Source organism: Ceratotherium simum, chromosome 3 (genome assembly GCF_057802395.1).
Source record: "Ceratotherium simum simum isolate JZ-2026a chromosome 3, ASM5780239v1, whole genome shotgun sequence".
NCBI classification, from domain to species: domain Eukaryota; kingdom Metazoa; phylum Chordata; class Mammalia; order Perissodactyla; family Rhinocerotidae; genus Ceratotherium; species Ceratotherium simum.
This window is the reverse complement of record NC_141902.1, coordinates 46610012-46635605: the sequence shown is the minus strand read 5'-3', so window position 1 is coordinate 46635605 and position 25594 is coordinate 46610012. Positions and strand designations below refer to the sequence as shown.

Here is a 25594-nt window from a genome sequence, read left to right as displayed (position 1 = left end):
GCTGTGCAGAGGACACACCGCCCACAAGAAAATGGGAAGAAAATTTTCCACTCCTCTCCTCAACCCGTAGGAACCCCCTCTGGACTCAATCATCCTTGATAAATGCAAGAATGAACTGAAATAACCCACCCTCTGCCAAGAGGGGGTCATGCCCACAAAAATTCTTGATAACCTTAAAGTCTCGGGATACATACAGCAATTATTGTGTTAGCTACAATTTTCCATCTTGTTTCTCTCTCCCAAGAACAAATGAAGCTGCTGAAGGTTCACAGACATTGATTAAAGGTATGTGCAAAGATTTAGACATGAGGATGTTCACTGATGCTGTCTATTATAGCAGAAATTGGAAACAACCTATATGGCCAACAGCAGAGGGTTGTTTAAATACATTATGGTATATCCATACAATAGAATACTGTGCAGGTATTAAGAATCATATTGTCAGAGAGCAGATGGAATGACATTCACAACATATTGTTAAAAGGAAAAAGCAAGTTACAAAAGCAGAATGTTATACAACAAAGAGGGAAATTTTTCAAAAGATATGTTAACAGTTATTGCCACTGGTGGAATTATGAATGGATTTTTAAATTTTCTTCTTTCTTTGCTCATATGTGTTTTCCAATTTTTCTACAGTGATGTGCACTGCTTTTGAAATAAGGGGGGGGCAATAAAACTTATTTTTGCTAGCCAGGAAGAAATAGGAAAAGCCCTCTCTTTCAAGGCTGTCTTCTGGCACCTTTTTTGCCAGATGGATATGAAGCCGGCTCAGACCCCGCTGTCCAACTTGCCCAGAGCCCCTCTGGGCAGAAGTTCCCTTGCATCCCAGCATCCGCCTTGAGACAAGTTACTAAAAATGGGACTGTCCCAGCCAACCTCTCACTCAAAGTACCAAGGGCCACTTCAGCCCAGAGAAACGGCAACTCCAGAGCCCTGTGGGGTTTTGAAGCAGAGCAGCAGCCCTAGCTTGTCAGAGGAAACTCCCTCGCTCGTCCCGGCTGCCTGCCGAAGGTTTGCAGACAGCTTCCTTTCCACCCCACAGGAGGAGACAGGCAGATGAGTCATAGCACTGGCTCAGATTAAAGGAGTATTATTGTGTTAGCAGAAATGGATCTATTTTATTATCTGTTTCTTGACACCTTACAAACAGATATGTTTTTCCCACCAGACAGGCAAGTTCCTTAAAAAGCCAACGATTTCGTTAGCTGAAGCTAAGAAATGACCAATAAGAGTTAGCAACTCGCGGGTCTGAAGAGCAGCCAGGCTGAAAAGATGTAGTGGAAACATTGAGGAAAGTGGTTTATAACCCTCAGACTCTAGATTCAAGTCTGTGAAGTGATGCCATACTTCTAAAAATATGCAGAGGAACTACGGAAATCCTTTCCTCTTTTCTAAGAGCTTTTTCTCTCTTTCTTTTTTTAAGAAATATGCTAGGATGGGTTTGCAAAGGAGATTCACCACCTCAGATTTCACTGTTTTCACAGAGGTCGTGGGATACTATTTTAAGGACTTCCTTCTCTTATACAGATTTTTCCACACTGGGAGGACAGATAAGGTATGTTTCACTAATGTTCCTCATTAAACAGACATGCGTGCCAGCAGTCATTTCCCCTTGTCTTGCTATCCCATGACAACAGACTGCATCTCATAGGAAATTGGAACGGAGACCTTATTTAGTTTGGATCTCTCTTCTCCATTGTTTAATTTCACATTCAATTTTTCTTTCTATGTCTGCCTCCTTTTGCAGAAATACGCTATGACTGAATATAGGAACAGAGAAATGCATAAGTGTTGTTTATCTGAAAACTCACCTCATAGATTTTTCAGGAGCACTTTGACCAGTGCCACTCCCCTAACCGCCCCCACTCCTCCCCCTCGCAGCATTTTATCTCTTGCAGAAATGTACTCATTACTCAGTGAAGATCGAATGACTGATGGGCTTGTATGTGTCTTAAACGTGCGCTCCCAGTACTGTGTTCACTGTTGATCAAGTTCCAGTAGATCTTTTATGGCTGTGATGCATAGATGCCTCAGTGGCATTCCTGTCTTCCTCGCTCTTCAACCCATATCACCTGCCCATTGAAACAAACAAACAAAAACAAAAAAACTTCCACCAAGTGCCAGGAAAGGAGGGCTAAAGGAGCAGAGAAAGTTTTACATTTCCTGTTGTTGAATCTCGGCTTGGCCTTGAGAGGAAGCTGGATGCCTTTTCAATCCAATATGCTCTGTTCTCTGACGCTATCATCGTTGTTTATCCTTAAGACTGCCAAGCTATCATGGCAAACTTATAAAATGATCCCAGCTATTCTTTGAGTATCAACTTTTATCCAAATGTTGCTGTTAACTTTTTTCTTCTTGTTTAAAAATGTGATTTTAAAATATTTTGTTTTTCTAAATGGGATCCATTAGATCTAAGAACTCATGTTCTTTCCATTTATTAAACAGTAACTGTGTGCCAAGCATTGGGTAATAGCTTCCACACTCATTATTTCGTTTACTCCCTTACAACCACCCTATGAAGGAGATGCCAACACATGAGGAAACTGAAGGAGGTTAAGCCATTTGCCCAAGATCAAACATCTAGTATGGGGCTCTTTTGACTGTTCCATGGAAATCCATCCAACTTCTGTCAACTATAGTCCCTGAGTTTGGCCATCCAAAAAACGTTTTCTGAGAACACAAAGTGGAGCTGTATTTGCACTCTGTAAAGCCCACCCATTCACTGAAGGAGGCAGGACCCAGGTAGCCCAGAGGCCAAACTCAGTTGTGACACCATACCTTACCGGTTATGAGCAGGTCTGGACCTCAAACAGCCCTGATTTCAAGTCCCAGTTCAGGCACTTGCTGGGCCTGGGACCACAGGAAAGTTATCTACTCTGAGACCCAGTTTCCACACCAATAAAATGGGGACAACAGTACATATAGGTTGAATTCTATGAAATTGCCAACTTCCAACCATTTTTAACCTCCAAAAAAGCATTTTCAAATTGTTCGACCTAAATTCTTCATTGGGTCATCGTACAGATTAAACGAGTGCACATAGGAAACAATAAATGGCACTTTTTAGTAGACTTTCTCTTCCTGATTTCATTTTGCTCAGGTCAATAAAGTTAGTCTGCATTCTCTGTGTGCACTTTATATGCAGCAAAGCCGGCCTGAGGTTAAGTGTTGGAGCTGATAATTCAGGGAGACAATAAGACTGTGTAGATAATCAAGAATTAACAACAAAGGATCTCCTGCGGTCTGACTGCTCCTGCCCCCTAGTTTAGTCTCTTACTTACTAAATAAATTTACAAATTCTTTTTTTAGGAAGTGGAAGGTAGGGGGATATTGAGGAAGTTTAGCGCTCTACGTTACAGACAAAGAAAAGGTTTTAAAATCAATTCTTGCCTCTCCAGTGGGGGCCTCACGTGGCCGGGCTCCTCGACTGGCAGGGCGGGTCCTGCCCTCGATGCGAGCTAGGGCTCCGAGCCCTCGGAACCGGCTCCACCGCGCTTGCCCAACCCGCCCCGCCCGCGCCAGGAGAAGAACTGCCAGAGTTAGCATTATCTGCCGGGTGGTGTTTACTTCCTCGCTAGGTGCCAGGCCCTGCTCTTGGCCCCTCACAGGCGTTACCTGACTCCCCCACAACATTCCACACAAAAGGGGACTCTCATTTTCTCCATTTTCCAAGTGAGGAAACACAGAGGGTCTGTCACTCGCCCAAGGTCTCGGACTGGTGGAGTCGGACTCGAACTCCGGCAGCCCCAGGACTCCCACTGGGAGCCTCTCCTTTTCCTACTTCGATAGAGGCGCTTTTTCGCCTAAGAATCCTCCAGACTTGGCCACACGCAAGGGAAGGGGCCTCGCCGACGCCCACGACCTCGCTGAGCTCCGCAAGTTCAAGGCTGCGGGCGGCCGGCGCGGGGCGCGGGTAGGAGGAGCGGCGCCGCCCCCGGGGTATTTAACCTCAGTCTGGAGCCCTGGGGGCGCGGGGCGCGGGACGCGGGACGCACCCGCTCCTCCCAGCTCGCGCCTCCCCTGCCTCCTCCCCGCTCTCTCCCGGCGCGCCCCACCCTCCGCCCCGCGCTCGCCTCGCGCGCAGGCACCGGCCGGCGGGCGCGGGGAGCGGGGCGCGGGCGGCGCTCGCCTCTGCGGAGCCGCCCCCTGGCCGCGGCCGCCGCGCGCTGCCCAGCCCGCGCCGCCCGGGCTGCTGCCGCCCGGCTGTCGGCACCGAGTGCGCCGCGGCAGCTCCAGCCCGGACGCCGACCCGAGCGCCCCGCAGACGGGCGGTGGGCAGCTGCGGACGCCCGGCCAGCAGCCCGCAGCATGGATTCGGATTCCGGCGAGCAGAGCGAGGGCGAGCCCGGGACCGCCTCAGGTACCGAGGGGCTGCGGACGCCCGGCTGGGAGGGCTGGGCCGGGAGGAGGGGAGGCCGGGGCAGGAAATCGCGAGTATTTCTCGGAGCTGCCAGGCGGGAGGCCGATCCCCAGCAGCCCGATCCCTTCCTGGCCGGGACTGGGGACTGCTCCGCGCCGCGAGTTTGCTTCGGGGCTTTCTCCTCCGTTGCACTTGGGCGCGCGGGAGGGAGAGGAGGTGCGTCTGCGGCTGGCTCTCAGCGCTGCCGGGCTCCTGCTGCGGGCTCGGGTCGCCCGGGCCGGGTGGGGGCGGGGAAGGGTTCGGGAGATCCGCGTCCTGTAGTCTGCTGCAGCGAGGGTTGCAACACGTCTGCCTTTTGAAATAACTTTCCGAGCGCCAGCCTCGTCCTCGAACCCGGGGCGCCCGGGATGCTGCGGAACAGGTGACCCTGTTCACGAGGACGTGACAGGGGACTCAGGGAAGGAAAGACCCGCAGGTGGACGACCAGGGGTCAAACCACAGGTCGTGGCTGCGCGTCCCAAGGCTGCTACACGAGCCGGTGCAGGAGCCTTCGCGCATCGCTGCCCGGCCCCGCGGAGGAGGGCCCGGCGGAGGGTCCCGGAACGCAGGCGCGGGGGCGCGCGGGAGACGGGCTTCGCCTTTAAGAGGCGCCGCCGGCTTCTCACAATCGATAGTTATCAAAGCAATGGGTGGATGCTTCCTTAGGGAAAAATGAATGTCCTCCCCCGCCTCTCCCTGATACTGAGCAACAGGAGGAAGCCACCCACAGCCTTGGGTCGACTTACCGCCGGGCTCTGCCCACCTCCACCGGCCCGCTCCGCCCGCCGCCTGCGGGTCCACGCACCGGAGAGCCGCTCGCCCTCCTGCCGGGTGCCCGCGGCTCCCCGCGCCCGCGCGGCCCTGAAGGCTAGCCCTGGCCGGCAGACCTGTGACCTGAGAACTGGGACCCTCCTGGTACGACTCGAGGTCCCAGACTAGTCCCCATTCTTCCCAATGTCAGACCAGAGTCCTGAGGGTGGGGACCAAGTGACAGGAGGCACCATCAGCCCAGGCGTGGGTGTAGGAAAGGCAGGCTCAGGAACCAGGCACGACAGCGCCAGGCGCTGTGCCAAGGGCCTACATATATTATTCCCCTTCATCCTCACAGCTCCTAGGCAGGTGGTTATCTCCATTTCACAGAGGTTCAGAGAGGCTAAGTGGCTTGCCGACGTCTCACAGCCAGGGAGTCGCCGAGGGCGGAGTGACTCCCTTTCCACTGCATCATACCCCTCAGCCTCTCACAGGGCGGCTGTGGTCAACACCTTTGGGTGGGTGGGAAGGGATGAAGCTGTCAGAAAGGAAAAGCGGCATGAGGATTCCTGTGCGTGTGCAAGGGCCCCCTGCTTTGTGTAGGTGTTTGTGGATATAATTAATAAACATGAGCCCTCTGCCTACCTGTATGTTTCTGAGACTATGAAGCACCAAGATTTTGTTTCACAGGTGGCTTGTGGATCTCCTCACATCATTTAAAAAAGTTCAGTGGTGTTTTGTGTGTATCTGAGTATATCTCCAGAGCTCAAAAGGAGGAGGGACATTGACACTGACACTGTTCTCTCTCAAAATCCCAGGATCTAACATGCTTTCCCTGCCCCCACTCTCAGATTTCTGCGGGCTGATGGAGAGGGGGAGGAGGCTTAGAGAAAGAGGGAGGAGGAGGAGAAGGGGGAGGGAGAAGGCTCTCCAGAAGAGTTGGTACTTGGGTGAAAGGGGAGGGAAGGAGTTCTTAAGGGCACTTGTGATTTCTCCCGCCTCCCCTCCCCACCCCCACCTCCTGCCCAGTTGGGAGTATCCCCATAGGTTTTCAAGTCTGTTTGTGTCCGAAGGCCTCTGCACAGCTAATAGCAAAGGTTACCCCTGAGATGAGATGGGTCCCCTGAAGAACAGGGCAGCCAGCTCTCCTGAGCTGTCACCATTTGTTTGCACCTTACTGTCATTTCTTCATTCTTCATGTGCTTGAATCTCACAAGATGAACATTTATTTGAATGTCACAAGCCATTCTGCTAAATGGCATTCAGTCTCACTCATTATTTTCAGTCTTCAAGTATTTTTTGTGACCAAGCTTCAAAACTAGATGCTAATTCATTGCCTTGCTGTGGCTGCGTCCTGTCCAATGGAAACCCTTGTTGCGGCTTCAGATACAGGTTAGATGACAGGTATGTTATCCATAGGGGTTGACCTTTGTCCCTATAAGGAATGTGGCATTCATCTGTGTTCCTGTATCTGTGCAAGCTGGATGGGTTTGTAGCTGAGGACAGCAGAGTAAGTGGGGTCTCTTGGAGTATTCATGTGTGTGGCTGTTGTGTACCTACCCCACAGGGGGTTGAGATGTAAGGGCTGCTTGCCCCCAATGCCCTTCCCTTCCTGAACTTGTGAAAAAGCCCTGCTGTACAACGGACCTGATTAAGGTCAAGAGCCTGGACTCTGAGATCAGAGAGACCTCAGTTTCAATCTCTACTTGATGGACCTATTACTTACCCTCTCCAAACCTCAGTTTCCCCCTCTGTAAAATGGGGATAACAATAGTACAAGGCTGGTGTGAGGATTAAATAAAATAACACATGAAAAGTGTTCCTGGTAATCATTCAGTAAAAGGTAGCTGCTATTTTGATTATCACCTGATTGGATTATTTGTTGTAAGAGTACTGCTAAATAATGTACCCCAGTGCTTTTAAGATGTAAATCACTAGGCATGTGTAAAACAATTAGTATTGTTGTCATTATTATCACATTAATATAATTGCCTAAGGAGATTTGCTTTGAATTTTCTCCTTTTCACTCTCTCATTGTCTCTCTCGTATGTCTCTGTGCGTTTGCATGTGTGTTTGTTTGTTTGTTTATTTTAGGGAGGTTATTTTTAATTTATCTCTTCTCATCCTCATCATCTTTCGCTCAAGGCATGAAGATGAGGACTTTCAAACCTACTGCTTTCACCGCCTTTTCCTCCAGCTCTAGGGAAAGTTGTAAAAAGCAGAGGAGCCCTGACCCAGTCCACCTGCTAACCTGGAGATTTGTCACTTTCATGCCACTTCCAGTGGAAGAAGGGGGGGTAACAACCCCCACCATGTGAACCTTTTCTCTTCAAGGTAGCAGGAGGCACAGGAGGTACTCACCCTTCTCCTTTCCATGTTTTTTTTGTGTGTTTGTGTGTGTGTAAGGAAGATCAGCTCTGAGCTAACATCCATGTCAATCCTCCTCTTTTTGCTGAGGAAGACCGGCTCTGAGCTAACATCTATTGCCAATCCTCCTCCTTTTTTTTTCTCCTCAAAGCCCCAGTGGATAGTTGTACGTCATAGTTGCACATCCTTCTAGTTGCTGTATGTGGGACGCGGCCTCAGCATGGCTGGAGAAGCGCTGCGTTGGTGCGCGCCCGGGATCCGAACCCGGGCCGCCAGTAGCAGAGCGTGCACACTTAACCGCTAAGCCACGGGGCCGGCCCCCTCCTTTCCATTTTTGCCCATTTCAGCCACCTTCCTGGTCACAAATTGGCAGAGGAGTGAGGAAATCTCCCAGGACCACCAACTCTTTACTGTGCTCCTTTCAAGAGACTTTTCCAAAGGTCTCCGAGTGCCTGCTGTGCAGCTCTCATCAAGCAATACCTGCTCCCTGCATAGGAGGGTGAAGAGAGGGCAAGAGATTTGTCTCAGTCTGCATTTTCTGTTTTTCAGGATGCACAAGATGATGCTTCTGTGTCATTCTGCTGCCTGCAGCTCTCCTCTGCCTTTCTGTTGTTTTATGGTTCTTTCTATGATTAGGAAAGAGGCAGGGTTTATGGAACACTGGATTCTTTCCAGAGACCCAACTTGGCAGTCTCTCCTTTGGCAAACCTACCATCCCTCAGAAATCCTAGAGTTTGGTGTATTAACTCGGCAGCGATTGAGAGTCTTTCCCAAGAAGCAACAAGCGGGTAAACATTAGCGGTGTCAGCTTTTTCCCTTTCTGGCTTGTAAGACCGAGATAGTCTACCAGCTAGAGGCAGATAAGCTCCTCCTACCCACAGCTAGATGGTCCAGGGCAGTCAAGCTGCTGGGGCATCCTTGTGGCTGGGTAGGTACAGCAGAAAAGCATTTCCATGTGATGAAGTCGGGATGCGGTAGGGGAACTTCAAGACAATAAAAGAAGTGGGAAAACAGCAGGCCCATAACTTTGCCTTCCTGTCCTTCCCATCCCCTAGGTCCTAAGCTTGGTCTATGTAAACAAAGTAGCCAGGAGTGGGTAGGATTCAACAGGCGGCCAAGAGGAGAAAAGGCATTCTAGAAGTCAGACACTGCGTAAGCAAAGGCACAAATAAACAGAGAGGTGACTGGCGTGGAGGGCATACTAGGAAGTACTGGGAAATAAAACTAGATGAGTGTAGGGAAGGCCAATTATAAGAGGATCTTAACTTGGTCCGGATGCTGCCTAAGGAGCCCCCATTCAGCTGATTGTTGAGCAGAGATGTGACGACTGAGAGCTGGGTTGTCTGGCAGATGTGAAGCGCGGGCATTGCCTGGGCTTGGAGCCTCAGATACCAGAGTGTGGCCACAATATCAGAGCGGGTGGTAGCACTAAGGCAGGCAGAAGAGGAAGGATGCGAATGCCGTTTCAGAGAAACAAACAACAGAAGTTGGTGACAGATTGTACGAAAGCAGTGAAAGGAGAGGGAGAGGGGAGGGGACAGGCGTGTTGAGTTGGGGTGAGGGCAAGGAAATGCAGGAGACGGGCTCCCCAACCCACCAGTGCTTCCCAGCCCCTCTTCCCATCAGGCACTTAGCAGTATTTTGCTTAAAGGCACTTTTCCCCTGTAGACAGTAAATCATGCCAGGGCATTGGTTTCAGGGGATCATGAGGTTCTGGAGTTTATTGATTCTCATTGTTAGGTTCCTCATGGAGGCTGTTCAATAATCTCGTCGACTGACAGATTGATGATTGATGGACTGGCCAGCCGAGGGCAGGGACTGCCTGGGGATAATGTACCACTTGGCTATTAGTCATAGTCCCGTGTCTTGTTCCTGTTGGTGGACATTTTCCGGGGCCTCTGTGTCGTCCACACAGTAGGCTGTAGCTGCTTTGAGGGTCAGGACCTTGTCTCATGCTTTCATGTTCTCGAGATTTTATGGACATAATAAATGAATGAACATCTTGAGGAGCCTCCTGAGAACTCTGCACTAAAAGGCCAGACAGGCAGCCAGAAACCTGTCCTATAAAGTGGAACTGCCAAAGCTTTCCTTCAATGTTTTGTTTTGCTTCAGTGTTTTAAGGTTTCTTGTGCTGTCTGGGAGTCTGTGTTGGGAAATAGGGAGAATGTGGAAAGAGATAAGGACACAGTCCATCCTGTCCTCCAGGGCTTGAGATCAGATGGGGAGATAGGACTTATATACCGATGGCCACAGCCTAAGCCAGGGCATGAAGACTCCTGACCCTTGCCCTGGGATTACTCCCCAGCCACGTCTCTGTTTATGTGTTCCCTCTTGACACCAGCCTTTTTCCATTGTGTGCTTTATGGTTATTCCTATACATGTCTCATCTCTTGTACTGGACTGTTAGCTCCCTAAGGGCTAACCTGTATCACCTCCCACCACCACCACCCATGTGCCCGAAACACAGTGCTAGGTTGCTAGCTGGCTGGCTGGATGCGTGGATAGAAGGATGCATGGATGACATTGTAGGTTGGTACCCCAGGAAGCAGACTCTGAGATGGAGGTTAGCACGCAGCAGGTTTATCTGGGACTGTTCTTGGGGTCAATACCTGGGGAAGAGAAGGGGAGGAGAGGGATGCTGGACTGGGCAGAGCAAGAAGCTGAGCTGCAGTGCAGACCCAACGATAGCCTCGAGCTCTGGAGCTGGAATAGCCCTTCAGAACTGCCTGAGTTGGGGTGAGGGCCAGGCCTTTATATCCCCTGGTCATTATATATATATATACACATACATCCCGATTATTTTCTATATAGACCCTGATATATAATGATCAACCGTTAGATGCAGGCCATCCCAAGGAATGGGGTATGACTTTGGGTGAAGCTGTTCCCTTCAGCAGAGGGCTGTGCAGGCAGCACTCCCAGCAGCTTGTGCAGTGATGGGTCCTTCATTCCTGATGGGGAACCTGGGCAGTGCATCGCAGCATCCACCACAGGTGGCCTCCAAAACTCTTCAGGGATGTTTCATTACAGATGGCAGCCCTGTCTACTGGCAGAGTTTAAGGGATGGTTGTTGAGCTGTAAACTTTATCTAGACCTCATCAGGGCAATTTAAATTGCCAGATGAAATTAGCCATTCTGGACTTCATAGCTCTCCACCCAACTGTTCAATCCATACAATCCAATAGGTATTGGCTGGCTGATCATCTGCTTTGTGTTCAGAGTGGTGCAGGGTGCTATGGTAGCATACAGAAATGGAATTCAGTGTGGCCCTGCCTTCAAGAGGCTTGCAGCCATGGTAGGGAGAGAAAACACCCACCCCAAACTGAATCTGCCAGACTGGGTAGCATCAGCAATAAAAAGTGTTAGATTTGGAACATGGGGTATCGTGGTTTAGAGTTCTGGTGGGAAGGCTTTATGGAAGAGATGGGCCTTAAGGATAGCATTGAAGGAGTGAAGGATTTAGATGGGGAAGAAGAAACAGCAAGGGGAAACAGAAGATGGCAATGCAAGGAGCCTGTGAGGAGCCTTGCCTGGCCCAATGGGAGCCCCCTTAGAGGGCTAATGGAAGAAGAGGGCTGTCGTACGCAAAACGTAGAATTGGGTGTGGTGGTGGTTGTAGCCAACATGTGCGTTTCTGGAGATGGAATGAGAATGTGTATGAGTATGTAAATATAAAGCTCTCTTTCCTCTGTTATTTTCTTTAAAAATAAAAATATGGCACCTGCTTTTTTATTTGTCAGCAAAACCACATTCTAGTCCGACTTTCCATTAGCACTTTTCTCTAACTGGTTCATTTTCCTCCAGTTTCCATTGGCTCCTGTTTGAATTTACATGTAAATCTTTATAAAGACACTATAAACATAATTTTGTTCTGTTTTTCAGTCACTTAGCTTCAAACCCTTTATGTAAAATGCCTGTGTAGGTGGGTGTTTGGGCTGTATTCTGTACAAGTATAGAAATAAAGGATAGAGAAGAAGAATTTAAAAATAAGTTTCCTGTAACAACCCAATTCAAGAAAACATGTGAGGAGAGTAAATACCCTTTTCCCCAACGTGCATTAAGGCATGCCAAAAAAAAATAGTATTTTTTTATACATCAGAAATGCTCTTTTTAGGCAACTTCATGGGACAAATCCTGAGGCTGCTTTAGAACAATCTTCACGTTCATATTGGGTTTCCTAAACATCATCGCCTGGGAATAAATTTGAGCCTGTTCATGGAAAATCTACTAGTGTGCAGACTATAAAAATGGAAGGCTTGACGGCACAGAAAGTGCTAGACACACCCTAATAGAAACCAGTATTTTGTAACGCAGTTCTCCAGGAAAAAAATGAGACGCTTTGGTGGTGTCCAAATATTGGTTTAAACTGTTGAAAAACCACATGAGCATTCACTAGCTTCTAGGTTCTCTTCTTAAAAGTAAAATATGCTTTCTGTGAAAGTGTCCTCGCCCAGAAAGGAAGCATTTTGGTGATACGTAGTTTTATGGAGACTCCTAGTTGATACTTTTATGGTAGAGGCATCCAATTTCACGTGCGGGAGGAAATTCTATAAGGGCTTCGCTGGTGAGCACACGTCCCGCCTTCCTGATTTGGGGCCTGTGGGTTATGCTGGGAAGGTAAAGAGATATTTTGGCGTAGACTATGGGACGGAGGTGATGGGGGCCATCTGCAGGGCAGGCCTCTGCCGCAGCTCTGTCCTACCATGTTTGAGTCTGGTTCCTTGGTTTCCTTGGGATAACATGGAGAAAGGCAGGGAGAGAAGACTGGGATTGGGGTTCCAGGGTGAGAGAAAGTAGGGTTTAAGAAGTTGTGGCAAATATCAAACAAGATGAGAAACTATGGGGATGGTCTTTGCCAGCCAAAGTCCAGCCCCAGAGGGTTAGTACTGAATGTAAAATGATAGTGATGTTTTTGATTTTTACTTATTTATTTTATATTAATTAAGCACATACAATGTATTTGGGACAGGGTTGACTGTTTCTATGGTGTTTAGCCCTTATACTAGCCTGTGGGCTAGGTACTATAAATAGCCCCATTTTAGAGACCAGGAAACTGAGGCACAGAGAGCTTAGGTAACTTGCTCAGGGTTGTGCAGCTTATCAATGGATATGGATATGAAGCCAGTCTAACTCCAGAAACTCTGCTCTTGTACCAGGTAGGCTATGTAGGTAGGTCAATGGATGCTGCCATCCGTCCTTTGCATCCCCCACCAGCTCCCATGGGACCCAGATGCCTGACCGTTAGGTTCCTCCGTTAGGCTCTTTCTGTTAGGTTAGAACATGACATCTCCTGAAGGCCCTGTTTTAAGCTGCAGACATTACCTGCATTCGCCCAAAAACACGTGGGCAGGGAGGCTGGCCTGGGTTCCAGAACAGGGGCTGATGAAGGTTGGGAGGGAAGATGGGGAGAGCTGCTGCCAGGGAGAGAAGGTCCTGGAAAGACCCTGCAGCCACGCACATCTGCAGGGTCGTGGGGACCTGGTGGCTGGGGAATGTGACAAACACTGAGAAGAGAGAAGGGCTGAAAAGAGTCCAGAGAGGTGCCGAAGACAAACATCTCTTCATCCGAGTGTACTTAAGCTGGGTGCTAGGACATTTTTTTCCACTCCAGCATTTAGAAGCATTTCAGATATAGAATTCCTAGGACATGGTGACCAGTTGGATTCGAGGGCGAGAGAAAACTCAAAAATGAGACTGTAGCACAGTGACGAGAACTTTACATTCAGAGCTAGACGATTCGGGTTTGGGTTTCTAGTGCTGTCTCTTGTTGCTTTTTAGTAACAATATTTTCTGACCAAAGGAATGCAAGCTCATGGTGGAATATGTGAAAACAGTACAAAGAGGAAAATTAGATTGAGCCCTAAGAAAAGACGTGCTTTTCCAAAGGAAAGAGTGCAGTCCAAAAGCAATCCTGAAAAGGTGTAAGAGAGCTTTACTGGGGGAGGGCAGCGGGGAGGGTTGCTATATAAGAGAACAAGAGCTCCCCTTCTGAAATGGGCCCCAGAACCGGAAGCCAGATCCTATGGCTGTCCTTCCCCCAAAACGTATGTAATTTAAGAAAAAGGATCAGAGTTATTCTGGGTGTTGGGATATCAAAAGGACCCCTGCTCTGTTTCCTTCCGACACCTTCCACTGTGTCCTTGCTGCCGCCTCCCCTCCCCTCCTTTTCATCTCCTGAGGTTTCTCCCTCTGGGACACATCTGCCCAGAGGTCAGCCCACCACAGGCCTAAACCAGGCCTGCTCCTCTTTTTCAGGAGAGCCCTACATGGAGCCCTCAGAAGGTTTTTACTTTTTTTTTAATTCCTGAGAGGTATTTGGTAGGTTTTACAGATGCCTATGAGAATTGCAAAGGTTAATTTACTTTGAGTTTAATAGCTCCCAGCTTCAGGAATAAATTTATTGGCCTCCAGTTCTCCAATTATGTTTTATCTTTGTTTAGATCGATCTCTTGTTTTTGTAAGGAAACAGGGAAATGTGTTCATCTGTGTTAGCCTCTCTACCCTTAGGATTTAACTTCACCAATCAGTGATTCAGTCTCAGTCAAACAAGGCAGGCAGAACTAAGTGAATACAGAGACAACTTCTAGAGAGCCCAGAGCAGTATATAATGGGCAATATACCTTAATTTTCTTGACTTTTTTTCCCTTTAACTTCTCTGATGGTGTATAATCCTGGTTTCCCTGCACCCTTCCTCCAGTGCCCCTCCTGCACCCTCATTAATACCTTTTCCTACCTGTGTCTCCTGAGGCTGAGCCCTTGGCCTTGTTCTTCTCTGACAATACACTTGCACTTGGAAAAGACCATCCATTCTTACAGCACGAAGCTAAGGAAAACCAAAGCTGTGGTCTACCCAGTTCTCTCGCCTGAGGAAGAATCCTGCCTTTTAAAGGCCTCCGGGCCTCTCCTCCTCACTGTCCAGGAGATATCTCAACTCAACACCTCCACACTCAGGCCATTACCTTTCCCTTACCTTTTCCCGACTCCTCTGGTGGCCTCACCAGCCACCAAGTCATTCCAAGTTAAACAACGGTGAAGTCATAACAATGAAATACCCTAGCAAAACCAGGACACAGATACAGCAGGTATTAGCCTCAGTTTACAGATGAAGAAACAGATTCAGAGAGGTTAAATAACCCCAGATCACAAAGTAAGTGGCAGATTTCCACTATTTAAAACTGCTCAAGGTTGGGGAGAGGGGGTGTGGGGAACAAACCTAGATATCCAACCCAAACAAACAATTTAAATATGCAGTCAAATATTTATTGAATGATTAAATACATAATGATATTTCCACACAGTGTAATCTTATGCAACTTTTAAGAAAAATTAATTCAAAGAACATATAATGATATAGGGAAATGTTTGCATTATAACGTGTAAAGAAAGCTTAATAATCTATGATCTCAATTTTATACATTTATTTGTTTGTATATATGCACACACACACACCCCTAGACATACATCTACTTACACCCCTTTTTATATAGAGAAGGGGGAGAAATCCCCTCACATTCACAGACAAACACTTGTAAGAAATTTTTTTGTGATGCTGGAACAAAATTAACCACTCTACGTGATGAGTTTACAGGTGATTTTAATTTCCTTCTTCGTACTTTCCTTCCAGATTTTTCCTCAATGAGTATATATAGCTCTCAGCAGGAAATGTTATTTTAAAAACAACAACCAAGTGAGATCCAGTGGGCTGTTCCACTGCTCATCCTTCTGACTTTCTTGCAGTTTTCTCCCAGGTCCCTCTGTCCTCTTCCTTGACTCCTTCCCTCAGTTCCCCGTGATCCTGGGCCCCCTCAGACCGGTCCTCTCTCGTGACTCCTCCTGGCCCCCTGGTGGGGGCGTAATCCAGGCTTCTCTCCTCAGCCCTCTTCCTGCTCACCCACTGGCGGGCGTCCACTCTCCGCTCTCTCTGGAGCCTCCACCGCATCACACCCTCCCCTCGGAGCCCGCCTGGCCTGGCCCTTGTGGGCCCTCATACCTTGGAGAGAAAGTGTAGACAGTCAGGTGGGTAAGGAGCTTGTAGATTTGAGGCCGACAGACCGGCCAAGGGCACCAGAGCCTCGCAGGCCAGACGGACCTGCTGGGTGAGCTTGCTGACTCAGCCAGCTCGGCTGTCTCGGACGCGGCCTTGCAGTGGCTCGCTGACCAGAGTGTGTGCAGCTGGCAGCCCTGACCCTCACTCCCTCCGTGACCTGTCTCTGTCCCTGACCCCATCCTGAATATGAGTGACCCTCACTTTCTGCTTTTTCATTTACATATCGATTTTGGGTCTTTATTATTTTTACAACTAGAAAAAAAATAAGGGCATTTAAAATTCTGTTATAATAGGATTATTAGCTTTTAGGAATTATTCGTCTGCCACCATCACCGTTGGTCTGCCATTCTAAAAAAAATCATTATTGAGGAGTTAAATGATATTAAATATAATGTGTATCCATTTCTGAAGGAATTAGACGGAAATTTAATTGAGGATTTCTTGTGCATCTTGGAGCTGAAAGTAAGAGATCATATCATGGCTCCAGTATTCACTGACTCCCTGTCTCCGCCCCACTCTATTCCAGTCCACCAAACAGGGGTAGCCCAGGCAGGGAGCTTGTAGGAAACAGAAGTGCTCACCCTTTAGATTCACACTTAGAGTTTTTAACCCAGCTTTAAATTAGCCCCAATCACCTTTAATGATTGGTATTCCCCAGAAGCCAGGATTTTGACTATTCTTACTTTGTTGGTTTATATTATAAAAAGTGATTATTTTTACCCCTTTTCAGTTATAAAATTTTATATTGACTATGCATTTTCACCCTTCTAGAAAATTCCTCCTTCCATTAAAAAAAATTACTTTCCTTAGTTTTTGAGTGGAAAGCACTATCATTTCCCTTATTGATAATAGCAGTCATATCTCCTTATTAATTGCAGGTAAGTGAATATGACCTCTGTGATTTTTAGAGAAGACATCAGAGAACACGAGAGGCACAATGGTAGAAATAGGAGTGAATTCTTAGAGAAAGCAGGCATTGATGCTAAGAATGGTGGATGGCATATCCTAAGACCAGCCAGTGTAGTAAGCACCCAGGAGTTATCTTCAGACAGCTGTCACCAAACACCCCCACCTCAGCTTTCTCTTCACCCCAGAAGAGAGGTCAGTAATGGCTAAGGCTTACGGTTGGGGTGAAGAAGTCTGGTTCTAACCATCCTTGGTTTTTTGTTTATTTGTTACATTTAAAAAAAAATACATCTCCACATAAAAATAACTCTGCCAAATTATCATAACCCAGTGAGAGTGGCTGAGATCTGAGCAAAGTCTGAAGCGGGGTGAAAGTTGATGGTAGCTAGGGGCTGTGACTGTGCTACAGGCAGGATGGAGGCCGGGCAACGACTAAGAGCAGCTGGTCCGGTCGTCAGGACATCGCGTTTTGTGGCAGCGAAGCCAGAGGGGGCAGGGGGCCATAGGACAGGCCCATTCTCTTGAGAGTCACGTGGCCTGCAGTGGGTTTGTCAGTCATGGCTGCCCTAGCTTGGGCCTCTCCACCTAGAGGGTAGGCCCCCTAACCTTAAAGAGTCCAAAACTTTGAGAAAAGCTGGCTCCCCAGCAGGGGCCTACTGACCTCTCACCTCCACCCCAGAAATAAGTCCTCTTCTTCACTTCTCCCTTCCACCCTGTCTCCCTCGCCCCAGATCTCTGCCTTGTCCTTGATGCTTCCCTTCCCTGCAGCCTCTCCCACCCGGATGCTCCTCTCCACTTTCTCTGCCTTGACCCCACCCACCTGACAAGCCCTCCTGGGCGCTGGGGGACTAAAGCAGTAGAAACTCTGAGACCTGTGGCTGTGATTGGAGACTGGTCATGAAGCAAAGATCTTAAAAGCTTCCAGAGAGAAAAACCAGGCCCTTACCAATGTACCAGTTTTCTAAACAGCAACGCCAAGAGCTAAGCAACAGTGGCGCAATGCCTTTGAATTCTCAAGGTAAATGATTTCCAATGTAGAGTTCTGAGCCCAGTCAAACTATCAATCAAGTGTGCGGGTGGAAGAAAGTCATTGTAAGACACGTTAGATCTCAAAAAAAAATTACCTACCATGGTCCCTTCCTCAAGGAGCTGCTGGATCAGGGGTCTGGGGACTGGGGCCCCCAGGCCAAGTCCGGCCTGCCACCTGTTTTTGTATGGCCCTGAGCTAAGAGCATTTTTACTTTTTTTAATGGTTACATTGTAAATGTTTATAGAAGTACCTTGATCTATTTTGCCTTTTGGCCCTTTATTCTCTGGCTCTTTAAGGTAGTTGCTGATGCCTGTGCTAGACAAGGTGTTCCACTGAAATGGGGATAAAGAAGGAGGACGGCCGTGAGAGCCGAGCACCAGGAGAGAAGGGATGGAGGATGAAGGGAAAACCAGAAAGACAGTCTGGAGCAGGCTAAGAGGGAAGTGCACCCAGACTTGAGCCAGGGCCCCGAGTGCTCCCAGAGGTGTCTCCAAGAAAGAAGAGTGAAGTGGCAGATTCATTGATGTGTTTGAACTTATTGAGAAGAACTTTATATTCTGCTGGGAACTTTGGGTGTGAATTAGTGCTAGCTAGATAGAAAACTAACCAAAGGGAGAACCAGGTGGTGTTCAATTCCCAGGGGAAACAAGATGAATAAGAAAGGAAATGCAGTCATGGAAGTGATAGAACATACATGACTCAGCGATGAATGATATCTAAATCATAGTAATGTAATCGCTGAAGTTTGATTTAACCAAATATTAAAATCGAACCAAATTGGAAGGTGGAAGGAGAAATGGAGAAGAGAGCTAAATTCTGAGCTTCCATAATAAGAAGTTAAAAGCAAATAAAATCAAGAACAGTATAAGCATGTAACTTAAATATAGACAGGTAATTATTAGTTGAAACAGCTAAAATAGTTTAAAGTATTTTGCCTCTGAAATGCCAGCATCCGAAGTGGGCCAGAGGATGCTGCATTTTGTTATAAGCCTTACAGAATGACTTGACTTAAAATAACGTACCTCTATTACTTTGAAAATAGATTTTTTTAAACAATAAAACTTTTCGAAAAAGAAAAGTGACTGGTCAGCCCATCAGAGTGGTGTCTGATGACCATGCCCAAGTGGGGAAGGGGTATAGTCGGGGGTACCTTAGGCCCATAGGTGGAGGAAGCAGGCTTCAGTCCCAAGGCCATGCTAGCTCTGATCATCGTTATTGTTCCTGACATGAGTGTGAATGCATTTCAATAAAATGTCAAGACTGATAGCGATTCATTCATGCCATGAACATTCTCTGGGTTTCAACCCCTTGCTTGAGTTGCCAGGATGAACAAACCATGATTCCTGCCCTCAAGGAGTTCGCAGACTGGTGGGATACAAAGTCACTCATCCAGCTAATGGATGCTTGCGCTACACGGTGATAAGAATGTACTAGAAGGAAAGGTGATTGCAGAGAAAAGTGCTCAGAGGTCGGAAGTCCTTCAGTGGAGCCCTGGAGGTTGAACAAGAATTGGAGAAGGTGGGGTGAGGGAGGAGCAGATGTCAAAGTACAGGGGGACAGAATGTACAAAGGCACAGAGGGGACCCAGGCATGACAGAGCCTGGTACGGGTGACGCTTGCATGTGGCCTGGAGTCAGGAGCTCAGAGTTTGTGGAGGATGAAGCTGGAGAGGTGAGCAGAAGATAGATCGTCAGCTCAGCGACCTGGCATGCCATGCTAAAGAGTCTGGACTTGTCTTCCAAGTTATGGGAAGCCAGTCAGTGTTCTCACTAGAGGAGTAACGTCATCAAAGCCAGTTCTCAGCCCAGTGTGGAAAACAGCATGGAAGCTGCGGCAGAGAGATGAGTGAGGAGATAGACAACCATTTGGGTGAGAAGTGATGAGGGTCTGAACCAAGGTGGTGTCATTGGGGCAGAGAAAGGCAGATGCATTTAAAGATATTAAGGAAGCTGAATCTACAATTTGATGCTCCCTCATTAGATGTGGAAGGTGAGGGAGAGAAAGAAGGCAAGGATGGCCCCCAGATTCTTGTCTGGACACTGGGTGGGCAGCAGAACCACATATAACACAAGGAGGAGGACTGCAGGGGGGTTAGAGAAAGGAGATGTATGAGGTTTTGAACATGCGGAAGGTGAGGGGTCTATGGGACTGCAAGTGGAAAGGTCTGGCAAGCAGTAGTATATGTGGCAGTGAGCCTCAGGAGAGACTTCTGGGCTGGGGGACATATCAGGAAGGGATCAGCACCTGGGCAAGGGGTGACATCTTACACTCGGGGAGGTGTGTGGCAAGAGAGAAGAGGGCCCTGAGTAAACTCAGGAGAACAGCCAGGCTTCAGGCAGGGACAGAGGAAAAGGAGCCCTGGAGAGGCTGAGAAGGACCGGGAGTGGGTCCCATGCTACTAGAGTTCGGGTAAGCCAGGGACTGAGGTGTGTCTTGGGGGTGCCATTAGCATTCCCTGTCCAGAAATTACAGAATAGTTAGCATATCTGGCCCCACCCACTAATGCCTGTAGAACCCTCCACTCACGTGCTGTGACAACAAAAATGTCCTCCCTTGTTTCCAAACACTCCTCAGGGACAATTAGAAGGACACTGGGTGACCTTGGCGAGAGCAGTTGCCGTTGAGTTTGGGGTGAAACCAGGGAAGGACAAGACCACAGCTCCCCTGTCCTACTGCGGCCATCCCTCCTCCAGCCTCTTCCTGAGCCCCAGGGCTCTCCTCTCAACCCATCCTCTCCCCATGACCTCACTCTCTGGGCTGACCAGCCACCACTGGTTTTGTGAGGTTTAAATTTATGATTGAGCTCCTACTATGTGCCAGGGATACCACAGTGGACATGGCCATCCAGGTCCCCCCTCTCCTGGAACTTGCAGTGAACAAACAAGTGAAGCCAGGTTGGAGTTTGTTCTGGATAGAGGGTGGTGCAGGGGAGGGGTGGGAGGGAGGGTGCAGGGGATGCTTAGATCTGAGGAGAAGATGCACAGAGCAAAACAGTGAGACTGGGGAAAGGACGAGCCACTTTCTCTTTGGGGCAGAGAGGTGGGACGACAGGGGTGCGAGGCCAAGCGGGAAGAGCGGGCCCTGGGGTTTTGGACACAGCTACCAAGCGCAGCTGCGTCAGCACAGGCGGCCTGCGGGGGCTGGCAGTCTGCGGCTTGTCTGTGGGCCCTGAGGCCAGCACAGGGAGAGGGCCTGGGGGGAGCCTGTGGATCGCCTGCTCCGCGGTGAGCACAGGCCGAGGTCTGACGGAGGAGTCAGGGGCCCCCGGAACTCAGGGGAGGGGAAGGCATTTTGGAGAGAAGCCACAGAAAAGGCGAGCTGGAGGCTCCAACGTCAGCGCCCCGGGTTTTTCAGGAGGGAAAAGCAGGAGGCATTACACTGCTGGAGCATGCCGGTTGCAGACAGTTGCAGAGCTGGGAGAGAGCCTGCTGGATGGAGGGGACTGAGAAGGAAAGCTGATAATCCATCCCACAGGCATCGGCTCACATCTCATGGATGCCCAGGGCTGTTTTTTAATGGATTTAAAACTCACTTCTGATTCTGAAGAAGTTATTATTAAATTGAGAATATCAAACAAATTAGCATAATCATTTCGTCCAGCTCCCTCAATTAACAGACAAGAAACCAGGAAAGTGAAGACCTGGGCCCATAGCACACAGTTGAGGGCACTGGGGGTGAGCAGGGGCAGGCCTGGGGGTTCTCTCCTCCACACCCTGCTGCGGGCTCAGTGGCTAGAGATAGGACCAGGGACTGGCTTTCCAATTTTCCCTGTATTTGGGGTTTTCCTTGTATTTGGGGAGCGACTCCCTGGCCACAGCCTTGGCATCCTGACTCCATGGGACAGCCATTGTCAGCATCTGGGAGTGACAGCACCCGGTGACTTGATTTGAAACGGTCAAACCTTTTGGTGGCTCTGTCTTACGTTACCATGAAGTATAAATAATTTTATTTGGAGACATTTACTGCCTTGGAGACAAGTATGGGGAAAGTTTAATTGAGAAAGAAAGCCTCAGAGAAAGACACATTTATGAGTAACTTCCAGGAGGGCAAGTCTCCACGGCTAGTTTAACTGTTCCCTGTGAGTGTTGTGAGTGGGACTCCCCCAGCTCAGAGTAGTTCCCTCAGAGCAGGGGTCCCTGCAGCACTTAGGAGTCCAATCTTGGGGCACCTTGCAGGGGAGCCAGCTCTTTGCCTTCCCACCTCCCATCTGCAAACTGCATCCCTCAACACTGTCATTCCACTGTGCCACATATTGACCGTGGCAACAGTGGATATCCAAAATGTGGCTTGACCCATGTCTCAGATCTCAAATCCATGAACAAAAACCAATTATTACAGAATATACGTCAGGGGTATTATAAGCGATATATTATACGTGCCCCTTTCCTGCTGTTCTACTTTCAAATTGACTGAAATCCAAAAAAGTGACTGTACAAAATTCATATTTCACTAAAAAAAATTAAGTAGAACATTGAGCAAGGCACCATGCTGTCTGCCAAATCGTGTCTCCCATCCAGAAGTACCTTCTGGTTTCTTCTCCCTCATGTGTTCCAGCCTCTCTAGTACAGCTAATCATTTATCTTTTTTTTTTTTTAAGCTCAGTAAGCTGAGGGTCAATGCATTACTGAATTAATCTAATTACAGCACCTTTTAAGAGCCTCAGTTCTTTAGGCTTAAATACCCACCGTCTCAGGCTATATTTTGTTTATTTTTTCCTGTATAGACTGGAGTTTGTTCCACTTTATTGCCTGCTTTTTAAACATTTTAGGTTTTATATCTACACTCCAAAAATTGAAGAATTCCAAAGACTGACATTTTTATGCATCGGTCTATTTACTAATTTCGCATCTTACCAAGTTGGCGTCCTCCCCCGGCTCTGAATGCGGCATCCTATCGCTGTCCTTGTTAGCAGTCTGGCGGCCTGAGCCTGGGGTTTGAGCGCCTGCCTGCCGTGGTGAGCGATTTGGGAGCTGCCAGCAGAGAGAGAGGATCACCCAGAGAGACAGACGTGCCCTGTGCTGTTCTGATCCCCAGCAGCTCCTGAGCATTAAAATAGCGTGTGAGCGTGAAGGGACGTGAATGGGAAGGCTCCGGGGGTGGCAGGAGGGATGGGTGCTGCTGCCATGGAGAGAGGGTTCCTGCTGGAATTGAACACCAAGGCCGTGGTGGGCAACGCCTCTGGTCCCCCGGGTGATGCTGCTACTTGCAGGGGCGCAGGCAGGCAGAGCCCGACTGGGCCGGGCAGGCAGCTCCGTGGCAAAGGCGAGGGGCAGACCTCCTGCTGAGTTCAGAAGGCATTTGAGTGCATTCAGTTCAGCCTGTGCTTCGTGAACATGCACCTCATTCCAGTATGTGTCCTGAACAGATAGAATGTGGGCCTCAAAGAATGAGAAAGAACATGCTAAATCATTCATTCATTCATTCATTTAACAGACATTTTTGAACAACTTCTACATGGTGAACACTGCCCTAGTTGTGAGGATACACAAGTCCTCTGAGCATCAGTCCTATAAGAACTCAGCACCAATCAGCGCAGCGTGGGAAGAGGACTGTGCTGGAGTTGGGTGCGAGGGCCACCCTCCCTGGGAAGAAGGATGTGAGGGTTGGCCAGGGGCTCACAGTGGGAGGCCTTCAGCTGGAACAGACAAGCTGTCGCTGTGCCTCTTCCACCTGGGCCAGGGTCCATTGGATTCATCTGTAGGCACGAGAGGGCCAGGGCAGCCGGAGGCAAGGCACTACTCTCAGGGAGAGCCGACTTGATTTCTGGTACTGTTTGGTTCTCATCCTCCTGACTATCTCAGCCACTTGGGCTAGGGCAGAGCCATTTTTGTGAAAGGGTGAGCCCTTTGGCTTCTGATTTCAGCAAGTCCTCTGACATTGCACAAGCAGGCCTCTGGTGGGAGGATTGGGTGGGGGTGGGCAGAGCCAGGGGGGTCTGTAGGGCTCTCCCTCAGTGTCACCTGCCACCTCCTGGCTTAGGAAGGAGCATTAGTAGGGAATTCTGCTATGTGCCAGTAGATACCTTTGGACACCCTTTCCCCCAACATGCAGCCTAGTGCTGGGTTATTTGTTACTTTCTGCAGACCCTTTATAGCAAAAACTATAAAGTTTGAAGTCTATCAAGAGAGGACTCATAAAGGAAATGGTGGCACAGGCTGTCATCAAAAAATGATGAAGTAGTGCATTTATTGACATGGAAAGATATCCTCAGAGTGTTGAGTCACAATGCAGATTAGAAAATAGTGTTCATTGATCCCATGTTTGTGGATATGAAAGTGCATATGCCTGGGAGAATGTTTGGAAGAACATATGCGTGCTAACCATGATGCATGGTGGGATTGTAAGGGACTCATTTTCTTCCCTTAGCTTATCTGTCTTTTCTGACTTTTCACAGTGCTCATGTATTGTTTTTTGTAACAAAATTATTAAAAAAAGAAAATATTTTCAGAAATAGCTCCTCAGTTTCCCCTCTTAAAATAAAACAAGGAGAATAATAGTGAAAATTATACCAGTGGATGGTGTTTATCACTTTATTCCTGAGAGTGATCTACCATTCAGAGGAACTACTTACTTTGTGGATGCTCTAGGGAAAGAAAAAAAAATCTAGAGAGCTTAAAATAGTTGTTAAATAAATTGTAAGTGTTGTTTTAGGGGATTACTACTCTTCTACACCTGAATAAACATTAGAGAAATTGATTCTCCACTCATCCCCTCTCAAAATACACACTAGTCTTAAGTGGCTTTATGAGTGAGTTTTACTAAACCTTCAGAAAACAGTTAGTCTTCATCTTACACAGTCTCAAAGAACAGAAAAAGAGAGAAAGCTACCCAATCCAGTTGAGGCTAGTTTACTCTGACGTCAAAATCAGACAAGGGCCGTACTAGGAAAAAGTTATAGACCAGTCTCACCTTTGAGCATAGTTGCAAAATGCTAAATACAATATTTATTAATATAATTCTTCAGTGTATTAAATACATATGCATCATGACTAAGTAGGGCTTATCCTGCAAAAGCAATGACGATTTAAATCAAGTCCTTTTTTTTTTTTTTAAAGATTTTATTTATTTATTTTTTCCCCCCAAAGCCCCAGTAGATAGTTGTGTGTCATAGCTGCACATCCTTCTAGTTGCTGCATGTGGGACGCGGCCCCAGCATGACCGGAGAAGCAGCGCGTCGGTGCGAGCCCGGGATCCGAACCCGGGTCGCCAGCAGTGGAGCGCGCTCACTTAACCAACAAGCCACGGGGCCGGCCCTAATCAAGTCCTTTAATAACTGGTCACATTCACATATTAAAAGGGAAAAACCTTATGATCATCTCAATAGGTACAAAGAATGTGTTCGATGAAATTAGATACACATTTCTACCTTCAAACAAAGAAAGCATTAGCAAAACAGGAACAGAAGGAAGATTCCTTAACTTGATAAGTGGTATCCATCAAAAACCCACAGCAGACATCATACACAGGGGGCAAATTTTAGAGGCAGTTCTGTTAAAGTCAGGAACAAGACAAGGATGCCAAATAGCACCCTTACTATTCAACATTGTACTGGAGGGTCCCATCAGTGTAATAAGGCAAGAAAAAGAAATAGGACATAGAAGAAAACAATCATTTTGTACAAGCAATGTAGTTGTCCACATAAAAAAAATCCAAGAGATACTACATAACATCTATCAGAACTAATAACAGGACTCAGCAAAATTTCTCAATTGGAGATAAATATACAGGAATCAGTTGGATTCCTATATATCATTAATAACCACTTAGAAACTATAATAGAAAAAAATTATACTGACAATAGCAACCAAAACTATATGGTACCTAGAAGTAAATCTAATGAAAGATATGCAAGAGCTTCATGGAGATGACTGTAAAACACTGAAGGACACAGAAGAAGATCTGACGAAATGGAGAGATATATCATGTTAATGAATGGGAAGCTTAATATTATAAAGATACCAGTTTACCTCAGATTAGTACAGGGTATTCATGGCATTTGGTCAAATGATCCTAAAATTCATTTGGAAGAGTAAAGGCAAGAATAGTCAAGACAATTTCTAAGAAGAATAAAATTGGAGGAGGGAACTTCCCTGTG

The 25594-nt window shown here is 47.8% G+C and overlaps 1 protein-coding gene across 1 annotated transcript in view; it reads left to right on the top strand.

The window, feature by feature from the left end:
• The first annotated feature begins 4088 nt into the window (after window positions 1-4088).
• TIPE3 (TNF alpha induced protein 8 like 3) overlaps window positions 4089-25594 on the top strand; it is a 36180-nt gene continuing 14674 nt past the window's right edge. The window contains exon 1 of the mRNA XM_014780717.2: window positions 4089-4360. Within this exon, the coding sequence (XP_014636203.1) occupies window positions 4309-4360 (52 nt within the window). The 5' untranslated portion in view covers window positions 4089-4308. The remainder of the gene's footprint in view (window positions 4361-25594) is intronic.